General features: G+C 39.4%; 2 protein-coding genes and 1 long non-coding RNA gene across 4 annotated transcripts in view; all 3 read right to left on the reverse strand.

Moving 5' to 3' along the window:
• Positions 1–270: 270 nt before the first annotated feature.
• LOC133419347 (uncharacterized) lies at positions 271–1,798 on the reverse strand. Its single transcript, XR_009770509.1, has 3 exons — positions 1,657–1,798; positions 1,307–1,524; positions 271–1,062 (listed from the first exon to the last, which is right to left on the reverse strand). It is a non-coding gene; the product is annotated as an uncharacterized LOC133419347 (long non-coding RNA).
• Positions 1,799–5,113: 3,315 nt separating this feature from the next.
• fadd (Fas (tnfrsf6)-associated via death domain) lies at positions 5,114–9,616 on the reverse strand. Its single transcript, XM_061708477.1, has 2 exons — positions 9,257–9,616; positions 5,114–5,556 (listed from the first exon to the last, which is right to left on the reverse strand). Exons 1-2 carry the CDS (start codon positions 9,546–9,548, stop codon positions 5,282–5,284), a joined length of 567 nt encoding a protein of 188 aa, XP_061564461.1. The 5' UTR covers positions 9,549–9,616; the 3' UTR covers positions 5,114–5,281.
• A 2,661-nt stretch (positions 9,617–12,277) lies between these two features.
• ano1a (anoctamin 1, calcium activated chloride channel a) overlaps positions 12,278–18,339 on the reverse strand; it is a 70,983-nt gene continuing 64,921 nt past the window's right edge. For both annotated transcript variants that reach the window (XM_061736953.1, XM_061736952.1), the window contains exon 25: positions 12,278–17,290. In XM_061736953.1, coding sequence (XP_061592937.1) covers positions 17,045–17,290 — 246 coding nt within the window. In that variant the 3' untranslated portion in view covers positions 12,278–17,044. The remainder of the gene's footprint in view (positions 17,291–18,339) is intronic.

The raw sequence follows: 18,339 nt of genomic DNA on the forward strand, positions 1-18,339 counted from the left end.
CAAATAATAACAATAACAACAATAGAAACAGTAATACAACAACAATAGAAACAGTAATAAAACAATAAATGCTGGCTCATATTTATAAACTTCTATTAACTTATATAAATATATATTTACATGGTAAAATAAAACAGCAATAACAACAATAACAATCATAGCTGTAACGTTACATAACTCATTTATATTTACAATACTAATATTTTACTATAAGATGTAAAAGGCATATAATTACTAATATTTAGAAATAAAAAAAGAAAAACACCCATAGCAATAACAATATTCCCAAAAGAGTGAAGGTTTTAAAAAATAAAGCTGCTAAACCCAAACACAAAAACACAAAACAGCAAAAAAGTTACCACCAAATAAACTAAACCCAACTAATTAACTTTTAAGAAGCAGGAGGGTCCTTGATTTCTGGTTTTTTTTTTTGCTTTTTCTGTAGCCTTTTTTCTCCAATACAGCCCTCCATTGATCATATGATTGTGTCTCTGTTTCTCCACAGTACCAGTTGCCGAATTACTGCCTGTGTGATGGCGTTTTTCGGCTTTCTTTGCACTTGCTGCAAATAATCACATCTGTCTTTCTGGTGTATTTTCTTTTTCCTTGGGCTGTGTGCTCTTCTACCTGTTTCCTACGTCCGCTTTCATTGTGTGCTTGTGTCTGGGTGGATGGTGATGATAATGGTATATATGAAAGTATGTATTGTGAGCATCCAGGTGCAGCTGTCACCTGTGAGGATGCAGCCCCTGACGGGACAACGTAGCCAGGTGGTAGTTGTGACAGGAAGTGCAGCTGTGGATGGGGCTGTGCGGTTGGGAAGATGGCTTGGGGTTGTGGAGTTGGGAAGATGGCTTGGGGTTGTGGCCTCCCTTTCAGTTGTGCTTCCCCAGCAGTATTTGGTGGCAATATGAATTGATGAAGCGGCAGTAAACTGGCTGAAAACAGGGAAGGACCTTTCTGTAACGCTGAAGGTTTTTCTGGCCAGTCATGAGTGGGTCTGGAGCTGGGACGCCCCGGAGCAGAATTTTTTGTTCCTGTCCCCTGCTGCGCCTGCTGTACCTGTGTAAAATAAATATATAAGAAGATTAGTACTTTCTTTTCAAGGCTTTAATTACCTCGGAAATGCAGGTAAATGTGAGGTAAAGTGAAATCTCTGTAAAGCTGTCAGCAGCAATAAAGGTGAAAGATAACACTTGATTGTTTTCATTGTAAATCCATTGTTTTGGTGCAAAATTGTACAGATTCTGTCATTGTTCAAATCCTTCTGTACTGAACTGTATATGAAGTATGCTGAGGTCCTCACCATTGTGTGAGTGTGGCAGCGTTTACTTCGGGGAGCTGGATGGTGGTCTCACTCATCACCGTTTGTTATCAGATGTGCTTGTATAAACGAGCCACCACTGTGAACCGGGACACCTTTTTCCCATCACAGTGCACGGCATTTGGGTAGAGAGTGTCAGGAAGACGCCTCCACCACCCTGTTACAGACACTGAGCTGGACTGTGGGCCCCGATGAAAGATCTGAAAAATACAATCCCATACATACTATTAAAACACAACTTTTTTCAGTGTTATTATTTTGTAATGAGATATTTTGAATTGTTAATATATTTTTTAAACAGTCAAGACCTTGTTCTTGCTTAGTTTATCTACCTGTTGTAGCTCTGATGCTTCTATGGTGTTAGTTAAGTTCAGGCTTCCATCTGCCCGTCTCCTAAAACGCGGCTCCACTAGATTCAAAAATAAAATAAAAAGTTTATAAATAAAATGCAATACTTGAACAATTGGAACATTAGTCACACAGACACATGTGTGTAACTGTGTCTGTTTATTAGCAAATACAAATGTAACACTGTAGTGTGGATTATCTCATGCTAAACAGTGAATGAATGCCTGCAAGTACCATCATGATTCCCCCAGGGGATGGAGAGTTGTAGTTTATTCACATTCTACTATATACTATACTGAATTTACTTATTAATGCTATTGTTGTTAATATTAAAAACAGGGATTGAAAATATCTATGGTTTATAACAATGGATTGTAAAGATTTATTTCCAATTTGGAGGAAAACTTCTTTATGTTTTGTTTGATTGATCTACAAAGCCAAATCATGCTCATCTGATTTACTCCTTTTTCCGATTTTCAATCATTATAATTCGCCAAGGTTTGTTCATAAAAGTTGATGATCCTTTGTTCCCTTTCTGCACTGCATTGTATTCTTTATCCGTACATAACTTTACATTCACAGGATTTAGCATCCGTCCCAAAACCACCTTTACGAGTGGTTTTGGCGTCGTTTTGACGCAGAACCATAATATATAACTCAGCCCTTAATCACCGTTAGTAGCATGCACGTTACAGAGCTACGGCACAGATCTTCCTATAAAAATGTATTTCCACTTACTTCTGAAACGTCCGGAAAATGTGTTGGGGGAGGATTTGCTGTAGTCGGAACAATCTTCAGGCTGGTTTTTCTGAACAGCGGAAAAAAAACATCCCCAGCAGCTCCGCAGCGGGCGGAGCCTGTACTCGCTCCTGATTGGTCCATTTCTGGATGTCGCCGGGACATCCAGAAATTTACCGAGCCCTGATTGGTCGGAGCTGTCAATTCTTGGTTAATTCTTGGATAGATGCAGGAACGCCATTGGCTGTCACAACCAGGAATAACCAAGAATAACCTAGATTTACAAGTGGCCAGAGGCGCCACCGTGCGCCCCTGAAATTGATTCCTAATCTTTGAATATTATTCTGAGAAAAAAAACTAAAAACACAGTATTTTTGTGCTGCAAATGAAAGGCTCTTGAAGCACTGAGAAAATAATCTCTGATTCCTTTTGCTGCAGAATGTATCTGCTATTTTACTGTCTGCTGTGACACCCAGATCAGATAATTTCAACATGCTGCTGTTGTTTTGCTTGTACAGGTTAGAATGGTTACATAACATATCCAACCTCCCCGGCTCCAGCTCCAGCCAACATGGCAGAGATCTGCACATGCTGCACACTCCTTTGTTTAATTCAGGACATTGTTTAATTCAGAATTAAAACAATGTCCAAACATTAACCAGTTTAAAAACAAATGTAAAAAAATGAGTTTCACAAGGTACCAAGAGGAAGGGGTTAAGCAGCATTTAGGGGCCTGCAGATAGCACTATTGGGTGAATGGGTAGAGTTTATATTCATGTACAGAAATGGGCAGCTAATTATATGTGTATGTATGCATATGTATACATGTGTATGTGTATATATATATATATATATATATATATAGGGTGAAGTAAACATCTGAAATGCTTTGCCACAAGCTGTAACTGCAGGAACTACACAAAACTCTGGTGATGCAGATCTTCCGAGATGGTATTCCCCAGAGCATCCACATTGTTGGAAACCCTTCCGCATCGTCAGCGGGGTTCTCAGGTTCACAGGTGTTTCGCCCCTTAACCTGTACACCTCGCCTGAGTGGTGCAGCAAAGACTGACTAGCCTTCACCTGCAGAAGTATATATATATGTATGTACTGTATGTATGTATGTGTGTATGTAGATATATATAGATATAAAGCAGATGGAGTTAATATAGAGATAGTATGGTGTAAATAAGTATATTTATATAAACATGTATGGGCATGTGTGTACAAATATATAGAAATACTCAACTATATGTATGTATAGGTAAGTGTGTGAATATAATATATAACATAACATAGTTATTATAAATAAAAGGGGGTAGGATTAAATAAGTTGACACTTCCTTCTACTCCTTTTTGCACATGTATATTAAGATATTAAGTGTTAAAGTATGAAATTCTTTCTTCTTAGTTTTTTTTTGTTTTGTTTTCTCATCTTCTCTTTTAATTGTTATCTTTTACGTGTACAAAATAAAAATCAAATCAATCCTCAGCAGAGAGCTGCAGCATCTCTGGGCTGTTTTCACCGCAGCATGTCATCAAAACTCCGTGTAAATAAGTTACACTAATGAACTGCTACAAACACCTCTTCCCAAGAGTCTGAGACGGTGAGTTTCTAGACAGCGCGTCACTGGGAGCTCTATGTCCCACATAGCCTACTTATGTATTACCTGGGAAACGGACAGAGGCAGAAACGCCCGTCTGGAAAGAACCAGTGTGCCCTACTGTTGTTTCTGTCAGCCTGTTTCAATTCTAGTTTCAGTCTAGTCTTTGGGTCCAGCTATCATTTTAGTTTTTATTAGTTTTAGTCACATTCATTCTCCTTTTAGTCGTGTCAAGTTTCAGTCGACTAAAAGTCTGAGCATTTTAGTCTTATTTTAGTCAGAATTGTCCATTTTAGTCTTGTTTTAGTCAAAGATTGTATTTACAAACCCATTTTACAATTCAAACAAGGTTATCTGATTATTATATTATTGTTTCCTTATAGATTCAAGAATACATTCATTCCAGATACAGAACTCTAATTTGAGTTTACTACAGATTTTTCCGCATTTCTCCCCGTCTTTTTCTTTTTCAACGACCCATTGGGTTTTCTTTTCCACGTCTATGTAGGAAAGTGGATCCAAAGATCTAAAGACTAAACTGGTTTAAAGACTAAACCAGAGGAAACTACTTAAAAAATGTATATTAAGGATCTTTGTTATAACATCTCGTCTTGATTTGGTCAACGAAAATGAAGACACATTTTAGCAGAGTTTTTATTTTCTGATCTACATTTTAGTCTGGTTTTTATTCCTTTGTAATATTGCATTATATATTTAATCATCGTTATCGTCACATGACCAGCATTTTCGTTGCGTCTCATCTCGTTTTCCTCAGGTGATAAAGGTTCGTTGACGACGATATTTAGTCATAATTTTCTTTAACGAAAGCAACTTTAGTGCCCAGACGGGTCCGGTCCAGCGCTCGTATAAGGTAACACCCACTAGTCTAGTTTTTTAACCTAATCTTTGTTATATGAAGATGAAATCTTTCCCCCTGAGTACGGGGTAAAAAAAAAAATCAAGAAATACTTGACTTCATTGAGACTTTTAAATACATTCCCTCTGAATATCTTCGGTTATGACTCTTTTTCAGCGTAACGATGTTTGTCTGCACTGCTGGATTATCATCAGGTGACACATCAAAATGACAAGGAGAAGCTTTCAGTTGGATCATCTTTGTTAGAAATAAAAATTCATACCTTTATCCACATTTTTGGATTAAAACATGATGATCATTCGCAAACCAAGTTACTTTATTCATCATTTTAAAGATTCCTTTCATCAAGTCTCAATTTTCCTCCCCATAATAAAGTCTATGACCCTGGTGTCATCGTTGTTCCTCCAGTCTGGTCTCCAGTTTGTCTGCGGTCATGTTGAACTGACACTCCCTCAGCGCAGCTACCAGGTCCTCAGCTCGGGCCTCGGCCCCGCGCAGCTTCCTCCACTCCTTCAGCAGCTCCACGGCCGTCTCCTCCAGGTCCTCCGGGTGTCGTCTGGAGACCGACTCCAGCTTCACGTCGCTGACGCGGAGCCGCCGGCCCAGCTTGCGCCAGTTTTTCCCCAGATTCTGCGATATCACCTCCGTGGCAATCTCCAGCTTGGCTGAGAAGAGGAGAGGGAACGTTTAAGCTCAAAGCAACACATTTTTATTCCATAGTTTTATTTCTCGTACAGAAAGTAAGAACGCTACTAACTTAAACTGTTCTTTGCATTTTTATGAGCTTTTAAGGTTAAGGGCCAAGTGTGGATCATTTATTTTAATGTGTATGCCGTCATCTTTACCTCTACGGAAGAGTATTTGGGTCAGGCAGAAGAAAAATAAAAATAATATTTTAGAGGGAGATTATTTTTTTTTCATTATGCAATTCGAGAAAAAGGTCGAAATGTCGAGATTAATGTTGAAGTACAATTTCGAGAAAAAAGTGTAAATGTACAAGACTGTGTCAGAAAATTAGAATATTGTGATTTTCTGTAATGCAATTACAAAAACAAAAATGTCATACATTCTGGATTAATTAAAAATCAACTGAAATATTGCAAGCCTTTTATTATTTTAATATTGCTGATCATGGCTTACAGCTTAAGAAAACTCAAATATCCTATCTCAAAACATTTGAATATTCTGGGAATTTTCATCTTAAACTGTAAGCCACTCACTCACTACATTTCCTAGTTTTTATGTTGATTCTCTTTTTTTTTTGTATGATTTATTTATGAAATTTTGAGCATACAAATATACAATACACCACCTACACAGAGAGAAACTGATACATAGATGAATACCGTGGAACAGGGTACCAAAAAAGAGGCAGTTTTATCCCCAATTCCCACCCCCACCCTCCCGTACAAGTAAAAACGAAATTAACACAACTAAGTACATGCATAAATGCAAAAAAAAAACAAAAACTAACTAAATAAATAGATAAATAAAAAAAACACTGCTACTGCACTATAGGCTAATGTTCATGTGTGTGTGTGTGTGCGTGTGTGTGCGTGCATGCGTGGGGGGCAGCATCTAGATGTCAGGGTCGATCTCTAATTGGAGAGATCTGACATGATCCAGGAAGGGTCGCCATATTTTATGGAACTTCCGTTCGGAGAAACGAAGAGAGTATTTAATATTTTCCATTCTCATAAAATGCAGGGCGTCTTTAATCCATTGAGAATGAGAGGGAGGGTAAGGGCGTTTCCACCGCATATGTTGATTCTCTTTAACCGAAGTTTGAAGCGTATAACCTCTGACCCCCCAGGAGGATATTAACATTTCAAGTGTACTAAACCACAAGAACTGATAAGTGAATCATAAAACGTGACTACGTGAAACCTTTTATGAGATCTCTCTCATTAATAAATCCATGTAATTAGCAGACCAAATTATTCATTTAACTGCTGCCATCATTCCTATAATTCAAGAGACATTGTAAACGAGGCCTAGGCAGGACTAACTTTCACCAATTAGCCTGAACCATCTATTTCTGGGTGGGAAGGAAGCCGGAGCGCCGGGAAACATGTTAACTCCCCACACGAGACCAGGCCAAACCAAGATCAGCCAACAGTGACGCTCAGGACCAAACACAAACCTTCCTTCGACATTCCCTGAAAAAGCAGGATACAGGGATTGTATGTTGAGTAAAGATGTCCTCATGTCAAAGTAAGAAGAGGTCCACCCGGAGCAGGGACTTGTGTGGTAATGTCCCCGCCCGGGCCTGTTCAGTAACCACAGGTCCCTCCTCCTCTTCACATCCTGTCTAAGGCACCGGGGGATCACAGTCCTGGACCTAACGTGAGGATTCATTTCCACTATTTGGAATGATACTTTCTCAAAGCAGGACAAAATAGGCCTGAGTTGAAAAAAATCGATTTTCCGATTCTGAAATTGATTCTCATATTAATTCCTAAAAATCAATTCGTATGTCTAAAGATCGATTTTTTTTCATCATTACGTTACAACTTTTGGTATTTTATTTGTTTATGTCCAAAAAAGGATGTTTTGTTGGACACGAGCATAACTAGTGCCATGTTTTTGCCTTTGAATATGTTTAAAGGTATGAAAACATTAAAGTTTTCAGTTATAATTGCATAAATTGTCTATATTTCATTACTTTATATGCGTATATATGTATTGGGGTTACATTTGCATAAATTGCTAAAAACCAAATTCTCAAAAATTAAAAACTGAAATAGACAGACAATGGAAAAAATTAAAACGGAATGTGGGAAAAACTAAGAGCGATTTCATCCGTCTCTGTTTCCTCCCTGGATCTGTTTGGTAATTCTGCCCCACGATGTTTCTGTTTCAGTTCTATCAGCATTCTGGGAGCTGATTGGTCCTTACAGCATCATTAGCTTCAATACTTGCTGTTGAATCTCAATATACTACTAGTATTAATATGTTGCAGAACTACAGTCATATCATTCATGCAACAGCTCAAAAAACTGTTAATAACACTAACCCAAATCAATATCGGAATCCAATCAAATCTTGATAATCGATGCTGAATATTAAGAATCTGAATGTTCCCTGTGTGATTTAAAAACACGTGCTGTGCTGTTCTATTCTTTACATTCTTGTGGTATCAATATGGGAATATTGCACATGAGCGTTTCTACCTTTTTGGAGTAAAAATGTTTAGTATTAACTCGGAAAGTCAACAAAGTCGTTCTGAACACCTATTTGTCAGACATGGTCAGATATTATGGAAATAAAGTATTTTACAATATCCTACTGTGGAAAAAGCGCCACCCGTTTCCAGTGAAAATGTTTATTAATTAGTGTTCATAATCCCAGCAGTCTGGAAGTCATTAGACATGAGAGGGGGGATTTATTTAACCTCAAACACTATCTCAAGCAAAGGCATCAGGACTTTTCCTAAACTACTTAAAAGAAAAAAAAAAATCAAATTTTTTTTTCCCCTCCAGTGAAAATGTTTAATGTTCTTGTCTTGAATTGGAACTCCTTGTGATGAATGTAGTCCTGAACCCAAACACATTAGCCATTTTGATACATAATTAATGAAGAAACGAGGCTGTTTATTTCTGACACTTTACTGATTGTCTTGTTATCTTATTTTGAAAGGCGGAAGTTGCATTTCCCGTAAAGATAAGAATATGAGCGCACTCGAAAAACATGCAACTGGCTGGCTGGACAGTCGTCCTTTACGGTAGAAATGTTGCATAAAATAACTTTAAATTAACTCCGCCTTATCCAGAATCAGCGTTTGCCTAACGACATACAAAGCAGCCTGTTGTTTTACAAAATAAAACCTGAAGTCGCGAACCTCTGTAGAAATCGAGCCGGTGTTCTGCCAATCCTTGCTCCCTGCCGGGAAATGCTACTTTGTGGTTCTGCGCATGCGCACAGTCGATTTTCAAAGTTTGTTTGCCACGCCAATCATTTCTTGCACCATTTAAAATTGATAATATGGGATGTTGAGTATTTGATCCTTCAAAATACACGACCCATGACATGAATTGCATTACACTTTGTCAACATTATACGATAAAGAGAAAAAAAAACAATTCTATCGCTTTATTTGATATTCATTCAGTCATTGGCCTTTATTTAACCAGGCAGGTCATTAAGAACATTCTCATTTACAATGACGGCCTGGCAAGAGACAAGGACCACTTGGGGGGGAAAAGGAAGTGGTTTAGGGAGTAAAACACAGTAAAATTGTAGCTCTACAAAAAGGTAGAAAACCATTAGGGAGCATTTTCTGACATAACACCGGCTATCTCCTGTCGCGTCTGACGTTTATGACGTCAGCCGCGGCGGCACCTTTGATCTGGACCTGGTACTCACCTCTCTCCCTCTCGTCAGGAATAGTTTCTGTTTGTCCAAATCCTCCGTGTAACTTGTCCGAGAGGTCTGAGCGGTTGATCTGTTTGAGCAGGTCGGACAGGTAGTCGGTGTTCTCGGGTCCCAGGAAGCCTTTCTCCGTCAGAGACTGGAACAGTTCGTGTCCCTTGGTGATTTTCTCCAGCTCCCTCTTCCCGATGTGGTCCCGGACCAGGAACTTAATCTTTTCCAGGTGGTCTGTCTTCATGTCGCTGGAGATCTCCAGTAACACGGCGTTAAAGCGCTGCCCGCTCATGTCCGCGGCCGCCGCGGCGCGTCCCCGCCGAGCTGCTGCTTTTACTTTCACTTCCTCCTGCAGAGAGGACTGGGGGAGTTTCTGCAGAACTTACTCAGAGCCGGCGCTGCTTAGCGCCCCGTGGCCACTAGGGGGCACCCAAGACTTAATAAAATAAAAAATACTATTATTTTCTTATGTGTGAGTTATGATTCATACATTATGGGTACATATAGGTATGTTATTGTACAAAAACACAATAATTAATATTATTACATAAACAATATTATTTTCGTTACATTAACGTAAAGACTCAAATCCTGATCTTATGCGTTACATCAACGCACATCCTAGGTCACTTTTTTTTTAACATGTTTATTGCACATTTTGATATTTTACAAGCAATGAACAACACAGAACATGAAGGCACAACAACAACAACAATAATAATAGCAATATTATATATATATATATATATATATATATATATATATATATATATATATATATATATATATATATAAAACTAGAATGTCAGAAGATACAAGTTCCACTACCTGTGCATATACACACTTAATATATATAAATCAGAAAAATATGAAAAGATAAATCAGTCATCAGTCAATATCCTTTTTCTCAAGGAAATTACAAAAAACCTTCCAGATTTTCCAAAATACGTCGAGCTTGTTCTTTGAGGTGTAGCTTATCTTTTCTAAAGCAAGTAATAGGACATCCCTGTCAACCATTGTGAAGTGTTACAAGGTTTCTCTTTTTTCCATGAACAGGCTATACATCTTTTGGATTCCAAAAAACAAATATTGAGTAAGTATTTGTCATTTTTTGAGGACACAAAATCGTTTGGGTAAATATTCAGTAAACATAACTTGGGTGTTAGAGGTCCTAGGTCACTTTTGCACAGACTCATATCCGGCACTTTAAAAACCTCATGTTGTACATTTTCTCTCTCTTCATTATATATTCGGTCTTGTATTGTATTGCACCAATCACCACAACAAATTCCTTGTGTGTGTTTATCAAACTTGGCAATAAACCTTTTTCTGATTCTGATTCTGATAGAGTAGATACTGCTGGCATATTGACTGCTGCCCCTCGGCTCCAGAGCTCCAATTTGTTCATTCAACCGTGCATTGTTGCGCACGGCACTTCACATCTGAGGAGTAGGTTGAAGGCCCACCATGTCGCAAAAACTGACTTTATTTGTTTATTCTATTTAATAATGTCTGTTTTTGTACATTTGAATTTATCCTTATATGGACAACATATTGACAAGGTTCTGTTTATCTAAGTTGAGTGATTTTAATTATAGTTCTAGTTTTTGTAGTACTTTGTTGTTCCACTTCAAATTGTTGTTGCACATTGCTGTTGCAGTTTATTTAAAACCAAAAATAAAGTAGATAACATGTTTACAGTAAATGGTTTATAAATGATCTATGTGATTATTTTGTTTCTTTTAGTAGGCCTACACTGTAGATGACACTCAGTATCACACTTAGTACTATATCACTTTAAATATTAAGTGTCAATCAGGCCCAGGCCGCTCTTGTAGCTGAATTTGCTCCATTTCAGATTAAAAACCATAGATGGTAAAAACCTGCCAGGCTGACAGTAGGATGATGGAAACAACACTGCTGCAACTGTGCAGCCCTTTCACCTTTGACCTGTTGCTTCTCTGTGTGGCCAGTAGGGGCAGTTGCTGACTTTGTAAAATATTAATTGAAAGATTTTTCTGCAGGTTTGTTAATCTGTTGTAGCTTCCATGGTCTTAATCCCTGTGGATTACAATCTAAGTACAACAAAAAGTTCTTACATCTAGTTTTACAAGTGTATTTGTAATGACAGGGAAGAACATGAAATAAGTTTATAGTGGGTGTGTGAAGGATCAATAATCAGTATTATTGGCAGTAATAGAGGGCCCCAAAATCACATTTTGCTTAGAGCTCCATGGAGGCTTGGACCGGCCCTGCCCTCACTGCCACACAGACACGCGAGGTCTCAACTTGATCAGATCGATGGAGAATATACAGTTTTCTACTTACCAGTAGTGACATGAGAGATACATTTGTTGAATGAGTTCTTAAAAAAAAGGAACAAGTTTCCATCCAGAGATGATAAAGACACTTTTCTCTTTTGTGCATGTTTGCAGGCCGGAGCTTCAGGAGGAGCTGCACGCTGACCTGCAGTCCCCCCTCTGATCATCCCACTGCTGCTTCCACCTGTCTGTGTGGATGTCTGGTGGATAACTGCTGGCATCCTCACCTGGTCCTGGTCCAGGTTTCTTCCCTCCTAAAGGGGAGTTTTTCCTTACCAGTGTTTGGCTTAAGGTTTTTCTCCCACTAGGGGAGTTTTTACCTGCCATTATTTATGTAATAATTGCTTGGGGGTTTATTTTCTGGACTCTGGAAAGATCCTAGAGACAACTTCTGTTGTAATAGACACTATATAAATAAAATTGAATTGAATTGAATGAGACTTTTCTTTTCACAAAGGTGCTAGTTTCTAGTACCTTGATGTTTATCACTAAAAAGGAGAGACGGGACCAAAAGGGAGGAAGACTCTCCAAACCTTGTTTGATGACATACAGACATTATACCTTCAGATAGATGGTGTGGCTATTGTACCTCACCTGACACCACATGTGTTGTCATGATCTATAAAGAACTAAAACAAAGAGAGAAGCAGACATATATATGTATGTATATATATATATATATATATATTAAAAAAGTCCATTCAGGCAAATGACCTCTCGTTTATTTGCAGGTATTAACACGCGCAGCGCAGACAAAAGAGAGACGAACAGAATAGGTCTACATGCAAATACAGTCACATGTCGGGGCATGAGCTCTGAAGAACATCATTCAGGTGTTTCACGCGTCGTAAAAAACACGGCAAAAAAGCATCTGCACATCCCCCCGCAGGCTTAAAGAGACGAGTACAGGTTCTCCAACAAGCTTTCAGACCCTGCACAAAGGTAACCTGTCACTGAATGTCAGCTCTAGCCTACGTGCACACGCACTATTACAAGGGGAAGGTATTTGGCCAAAATAATTGTGCAGTTATTGTTACGATCCAGAGAGATGTAGCATCTTCAGTGATCAGATTTAAGCTGCATCAGCGAGTATTTCCCAGGCATCTCTGCAGAATACAGCAGATCAGGTCCACCTGATGCCACGTAGTTCTTAAAATATAGATTTAGAATCCAAACCAGTGAAGTAAAAACAGTTTATTACTGTCCATGGAGCAAAGGTGTGACACAGCGTTGGTCCTCGGTGGGTTGATGAAGCAGCCTCCTCATCATGAAAGGGAAGGACATAGGGATAATTGATGACAGCGTATAAAATGATGATCCTCAGAGCCGTGGTTATCGCTGAAGGCTGAGTACGGTGACGGAGGACACATTCAGTCTGAGCCCAGGGTCACGTCTGGGGGGATTCAGTCCAGTGGTGGCTGGTGCTAACAATTTTGGGGGGGGCGCAGTTTACCTTGGCATACATAGGGGTGTAACGGTACAGAAGAGTATTAGGGCCATGCAGGAGAAAAAATAAGTCAAAATGTCGAGATTAATGTTGAAATACAATTTCAAGAAAAAAGTCAAAATTTTGTGAATAAAGTTGAACGAACGAACGAACGAACGAACGAACGCACTCACTCACTCACTCACTCACTCACTCACTCACTCACTCACTCACTCACTCACTCACTCACTCACTCACATCCTTGGAGTGGAACGTTAAGGGGACGTTTCTGAAGTTATGCAACTGCATATGTGTGATATGTGTTTTGCATCAATATTGTAAAGCCAATTCTTATATTCTGAACCTTGTTGTTACCTTTTTTCTCAATATTCCGACTTTCTCGAAATTGTACTTCAACATTAATCTCGACATTTCAACTTTTTTTCGACATTTTGACTTTTTTTCGAAGTGCATAAGAAAAAAAAATCTTCCTCCTCTAAAATATATATATTTTTTTTATTTTTCTCCTCCCTGGCCCTAATACTCTTCCGTAGTAACGGTACACAGAAGTCACTGTTAAGTACAAGCTTGGTACAATGGGGGAAAAAAAAGGTAGAAACTAATATTCTGGTCCTTTAATTTTGAAAAATGTAACCATCCAACAATGACTTATTGGTCATAAGTTTTAGTGAAGCAGTTCAGTTCTGCTGCAGTGGAAACAGAAAACTGAACATAAAGTAGGGGTTTAACATTTCAACAAGTTCACTGTTATTTTGTATTGTTTTTTTCTTTTCCTGATTTTGGTTCAGTTTATTTTGCACATTAGAGAGAAGAAAAACATTAACATTTCCATTGTTTTGTCTGGAATTCATATTATTTGAAAAGATAACGGTCCTTTCTTTCAGATATTTGATAATATACAAAATCAACAAATATTATTTCAAAAGCAAGTGTTATTTAACCAAATTAAAACAAACACAAAAATCTGGTTTGTCTAGTTAAGTTTGATTTTCTAAAAAAGACGGGGAATGAATTGTCCAATCACCTTAGATTAAAAAAAACAACACGAGTACGTCACGGTACTATGGAAGAGTATTAGCGCCAGGCAGGAGGAAAATAAAAATAGTATTTTAGAGGAGGAAGATTTTTTTTTTCATTATACACTTCGAGAAAAAAAGTCGAAATGTCGAGAAAAAAGTCGAAATGTCGATATTAATGTTGAAATACAATTTCGAGAAAAAAGTTGAAATGTCGAGATTAATGTTGAAATATTGAGAAAAAAGGTGACATTTTGACTTTTTTCTCGAAGTGCACAATAAAAAAAAAATCTTCCACTCTCAAATATTTTTTCTCCTGCATGGCCCTTTACGAATCTAATTCCAACCAATTAAAAGAGATCCTCAGGTCAGGTGATTATCAAATGTTGGAGAGTTTACATTGGATTCTGTTTGACCGGCACCTCTTACTTCCGGAAGTAAATAAAATAAAATAAAAAACATTTTGGAACCAAATAAATATTTAAACAACATTGAGTTACTATTGACAGTCACCCACAGACTGAAACAACACTTTCTTTTAATAATTAAATGCATCTTACATGTTTTTTATTTAATTTTTTCTTCTTCTTCTCTAAATTTGATGGGGCAGCGCCTTAGCGCCCTCTACTGACCAGCCGCCACTGATTCAGTCTAATCAGGGGATCATCCCACTCTGCACCCCTAACATGTACATGTTACACAGCCAGTTCCCAGTACATATCCAGTCCCACATATTGTGTTTTAGTTTGATGACTACAAAAAAAAAAGGAAATCTTATTCAGTCTTTGAGTGACAGCAGGTAAAGAAATGCAGAGGTGAAAATAAGGCAGAGTAACGGCAAGACGGCACTGCTTCGCCAGGTTTCACTGACAGGCTGAAGTTCTGATATGAAACTATCAAGGAGACACTGAAGTAAACAGGCACGACTTCCGGGCTGTCCGGTCTGTAGTCCGATCTGTTGGGGAGTTGTGATGGAAGTCTAAGGCAGAGTTGAGTCGGCACTTTGCTGTCAGAGTTGTCTGAACCAATGTCACAGATCAGCAAACAGACACACCACAACTAAGATATTCTAATAGTACTGTATATAAAAAAGCCATTCGCAAAGCCAGAACAGCTTATTATTCATCGTTGATAGAGGATAACAAAAGTAACCCACGTTTTCTGTTCAGTGCTGTAGCCAGGCTGACAAAGCATCACAACTCTGTGGAGCCGTGCATTCCTGCAGCTCTCAGTAGTGAAGACTTTATGAGCTTCTTTAACAGTAAAATCACGAGAATTAGAGAAGAAATCAACCAGCCGGTGGTGGGTGTTTCTTCAGCTTTAGCGACTTCCCTAGGCTCTGACTTGACTCTAGACTGTTTTGTTCCTGTAGACCTCCCTGAGCTGACCTCACTCGTAATAGAGCTAAATCAACCACATGTTTGTTAGACCCCATCCTAATAGATGCTATATAAATAGAATTTAATTGAAAATTTAACTATTCACTGTCCTACCGCGATTGACCCAAGCTGCTACACAGCTCAACACTATCAAGAGTTCTTATATGGAAGGAAAAGAAAACTGGCAAGACGTCGGAGCCACACGTAGAAAACGGTAGCAGCTAAAGATTAGTTCAGATTTCTTTCTCTTTCTTTTTCCTGAGTGGCACGGTATAATGATTGTGTCATGCTTGGTGCCGTTGGATGATGATCCTCAAGGATTTGAGCCGTTTCTCAGGAAAACACCTGCATTAAAAACGGACTAACCGGAACTTTCCTGGCCCCATAGGAAAATAATGCAATACACAAAACATAAATAGACAAAGTTAGTAATTAGCTTAAGAAAAATGACACATCATTATAGAGGATATATAAACATTGCTCACACAGATCTGTTGTAGCAGGTTACGATGTTCCTGGTAGTTTATTAACAACAGTCTTCTTCTGCACCAAAATGAAAGTAATTGTACCTTTGATGAAGTTTTGTAAGACTTTAAAGCAGCACAAATGAGCATTTTTCACGTTAGAATTTCAGTTTCAATTTCGTTGGAAGGACTTTGGGAATTGTTGGTTTCTCTCCACCTGAAGATTGAAGGAACTCCGACTCCTGGACATCCTGGACATCCTGGACAGTGTCAAAAAAGTGACTCTGACCAAAAACGTTAATTTCTTCTGCTTTAAAACCATTGAATTGCCGAGCTCAGCATTTCAATAGTAGCCTAGATTTCAATGAAGGTCCACCAGACAGTGGAAGTATCTGTGTAAAACACAAGTAACACATCGCATTAGCAAGCTGGACGTGACATTTGTGTTTCTACTTGGAACTTCCAGCTTGTGCTTGCAGACATGTCCAGCTGAGCTCCGTCCAGCCGTCCCCTCGTACCCAGGGTGTCCTAAACGCCACAGAGAACAGTGCACTGTTCACGTTCGACACAAACGCTCGTCCAAAACCTGCCCTTTATCCAAAAAATACAAATAAAAATAATATAAGATGCATATTTGCATATATTAAAACTAATTATTATCAAATTCCTGGATTTGTTCATAACTGTGCAAAGGGAAATAAACTAAAATCACCCTAGCTAAGCTTTCTGCATGAATTCAGGACATGTCCTTTTGTGCCGCTGTCCGGTGACGGGTGAGCTCTTCCCAGAGGACCATTTGGACGGAATCGGAGGCAAAGCTGCTAATCAGGGTTCCTGGGAGAAGCGGCAGCTAGAAATCCTGCTTTAAACTTTGATCTCGTCGGGCTGCAGACGGACTTTGGCACTGCTTCGGTGAAGCTGATGGCTTTTTCCTGTTGGGCACATCCAAGCACTGAGGGAGAGAGATCAGAGTTCTACGGCAGAGCACTGCCCACGTCGGGGGTGGAAATATGGCTCATGGTTAAGGAGCGGGAGGAACAAGCCCTTACTGGTGAAGGATTTCTGATACCAACCTCTTTATGCTTTCATTTGGGGGAAGTAAAGTGAGTCTGAACTGATGTCTGCAGATTGGTCGGGTGTGGGGGAGGAATGTTCAGGGGTTTACCAGCCGGCCTTGCCGTGGCTAGCGGGCCGTGAGCGGGGCTGCTGGGGGCTCTGGCTTAGCGGGGACGGGCTGCTGAAATGATCCTGGTGGTGGTTGTCCCGCGCCGCCTGCCTCTTCCCCTGCTCCTCCTTCATGAACATCTCCACCATCAGGATCTTCTCCTTGTGGATCTGGAGGCTGATGTCCTTGGGGATGTCGGGGATCAGCCAGTCCACAAAGTCGCTCATCAGCATCACCACATTCTGCGTGGGACAGAGACAAAGGGAGAGTTTCTGATGGATTCAGATTCAGACGACTTTATTCATCCCTTTGGGGGAAAATGTACATCTCCATCTCACACACATAACACTGTCATTTACAAATCAAACACCCATATAACAGTGGTGAACCGTGAGCACGACCGCTGGGGCTTCACCTCATCACAGAGAAAATAAATCATCGTGGAAAAAAACAGTACACAACATCACTCTTGTCTTCCGCCATTTAACTCTGTCTCTCAACCGTCTCTCACCTCTGCAGATATTTGAAGTTCAGACTGCATGAAGGCCGACGATCTTGTGTTTTATTCCCGCCCACTTGAATTCAAACCGTGATTGGGGGATTTGCCCGTCACTCTCCACACCAAAACACATAGTAATAGTAGAGTCCTGACCAATGAATGAGCAGCTAACCGGGCCTTAATAGAGACAGACCATTCTGATTGGATAACAGGTTTTCAGGACATGAACTGGATGAACAGTAAACTTAATATTAGAACATAGATGAGTGAAAATAGATAATGAGAAAATCATTATTATTACATTTATTATTATTTCTTTTTTTTTTTAGGTCTTCTCTGAAGGCGTAGAAGGCCCTGAAGGCTCCCCACTGCCATATAAAGATAATAAGACAAAAAATTAAAAATAAAGATACAAATAAAAACAAAAATAACGATAAAAATTGCAGTGCCATAAAATAGATAAAATAAATAAAAGTTATTGCACTGTCCTGGAGATCAGCCAGTGACATGATTCTGTGGTGCTTTTCCTTCTTCCATTACTGTTTTTTTAACATGAAAAATATGAATGTTATTGTGGCAGGGTGGAGAGGTGGATGGGACACGCGCACCTGTGTCCCATCAACCTGAGTGGCTGCCGCGCCTCCACCCTGCCTGCCTTATAAGGCAGAGCTGGACAGCAGAAGGGGATGTCGGAGGAGCTGTCTAATGCTGTGCTTCTGCACTGTGTGAGGGTTTCTCCGCGGGTCCCGCCGCCTCGGGAGCCGTCGCTTGGCGGCCCGCAGCTTCTGCCTC

This window comes from Cololabis saira, chromosome 2 (genome assembly GCF_033807715.1).
Source record: "Cololabis saira isolate AMF1-May2022 chromosome 2, fColSai1.1, whole genome shotgun sequence".
NCBI lineage: Eukaryota > Metazoa > Chordata > Actinopteri > Beloniformes > Belonidae > Cololabis > Cololabis saira.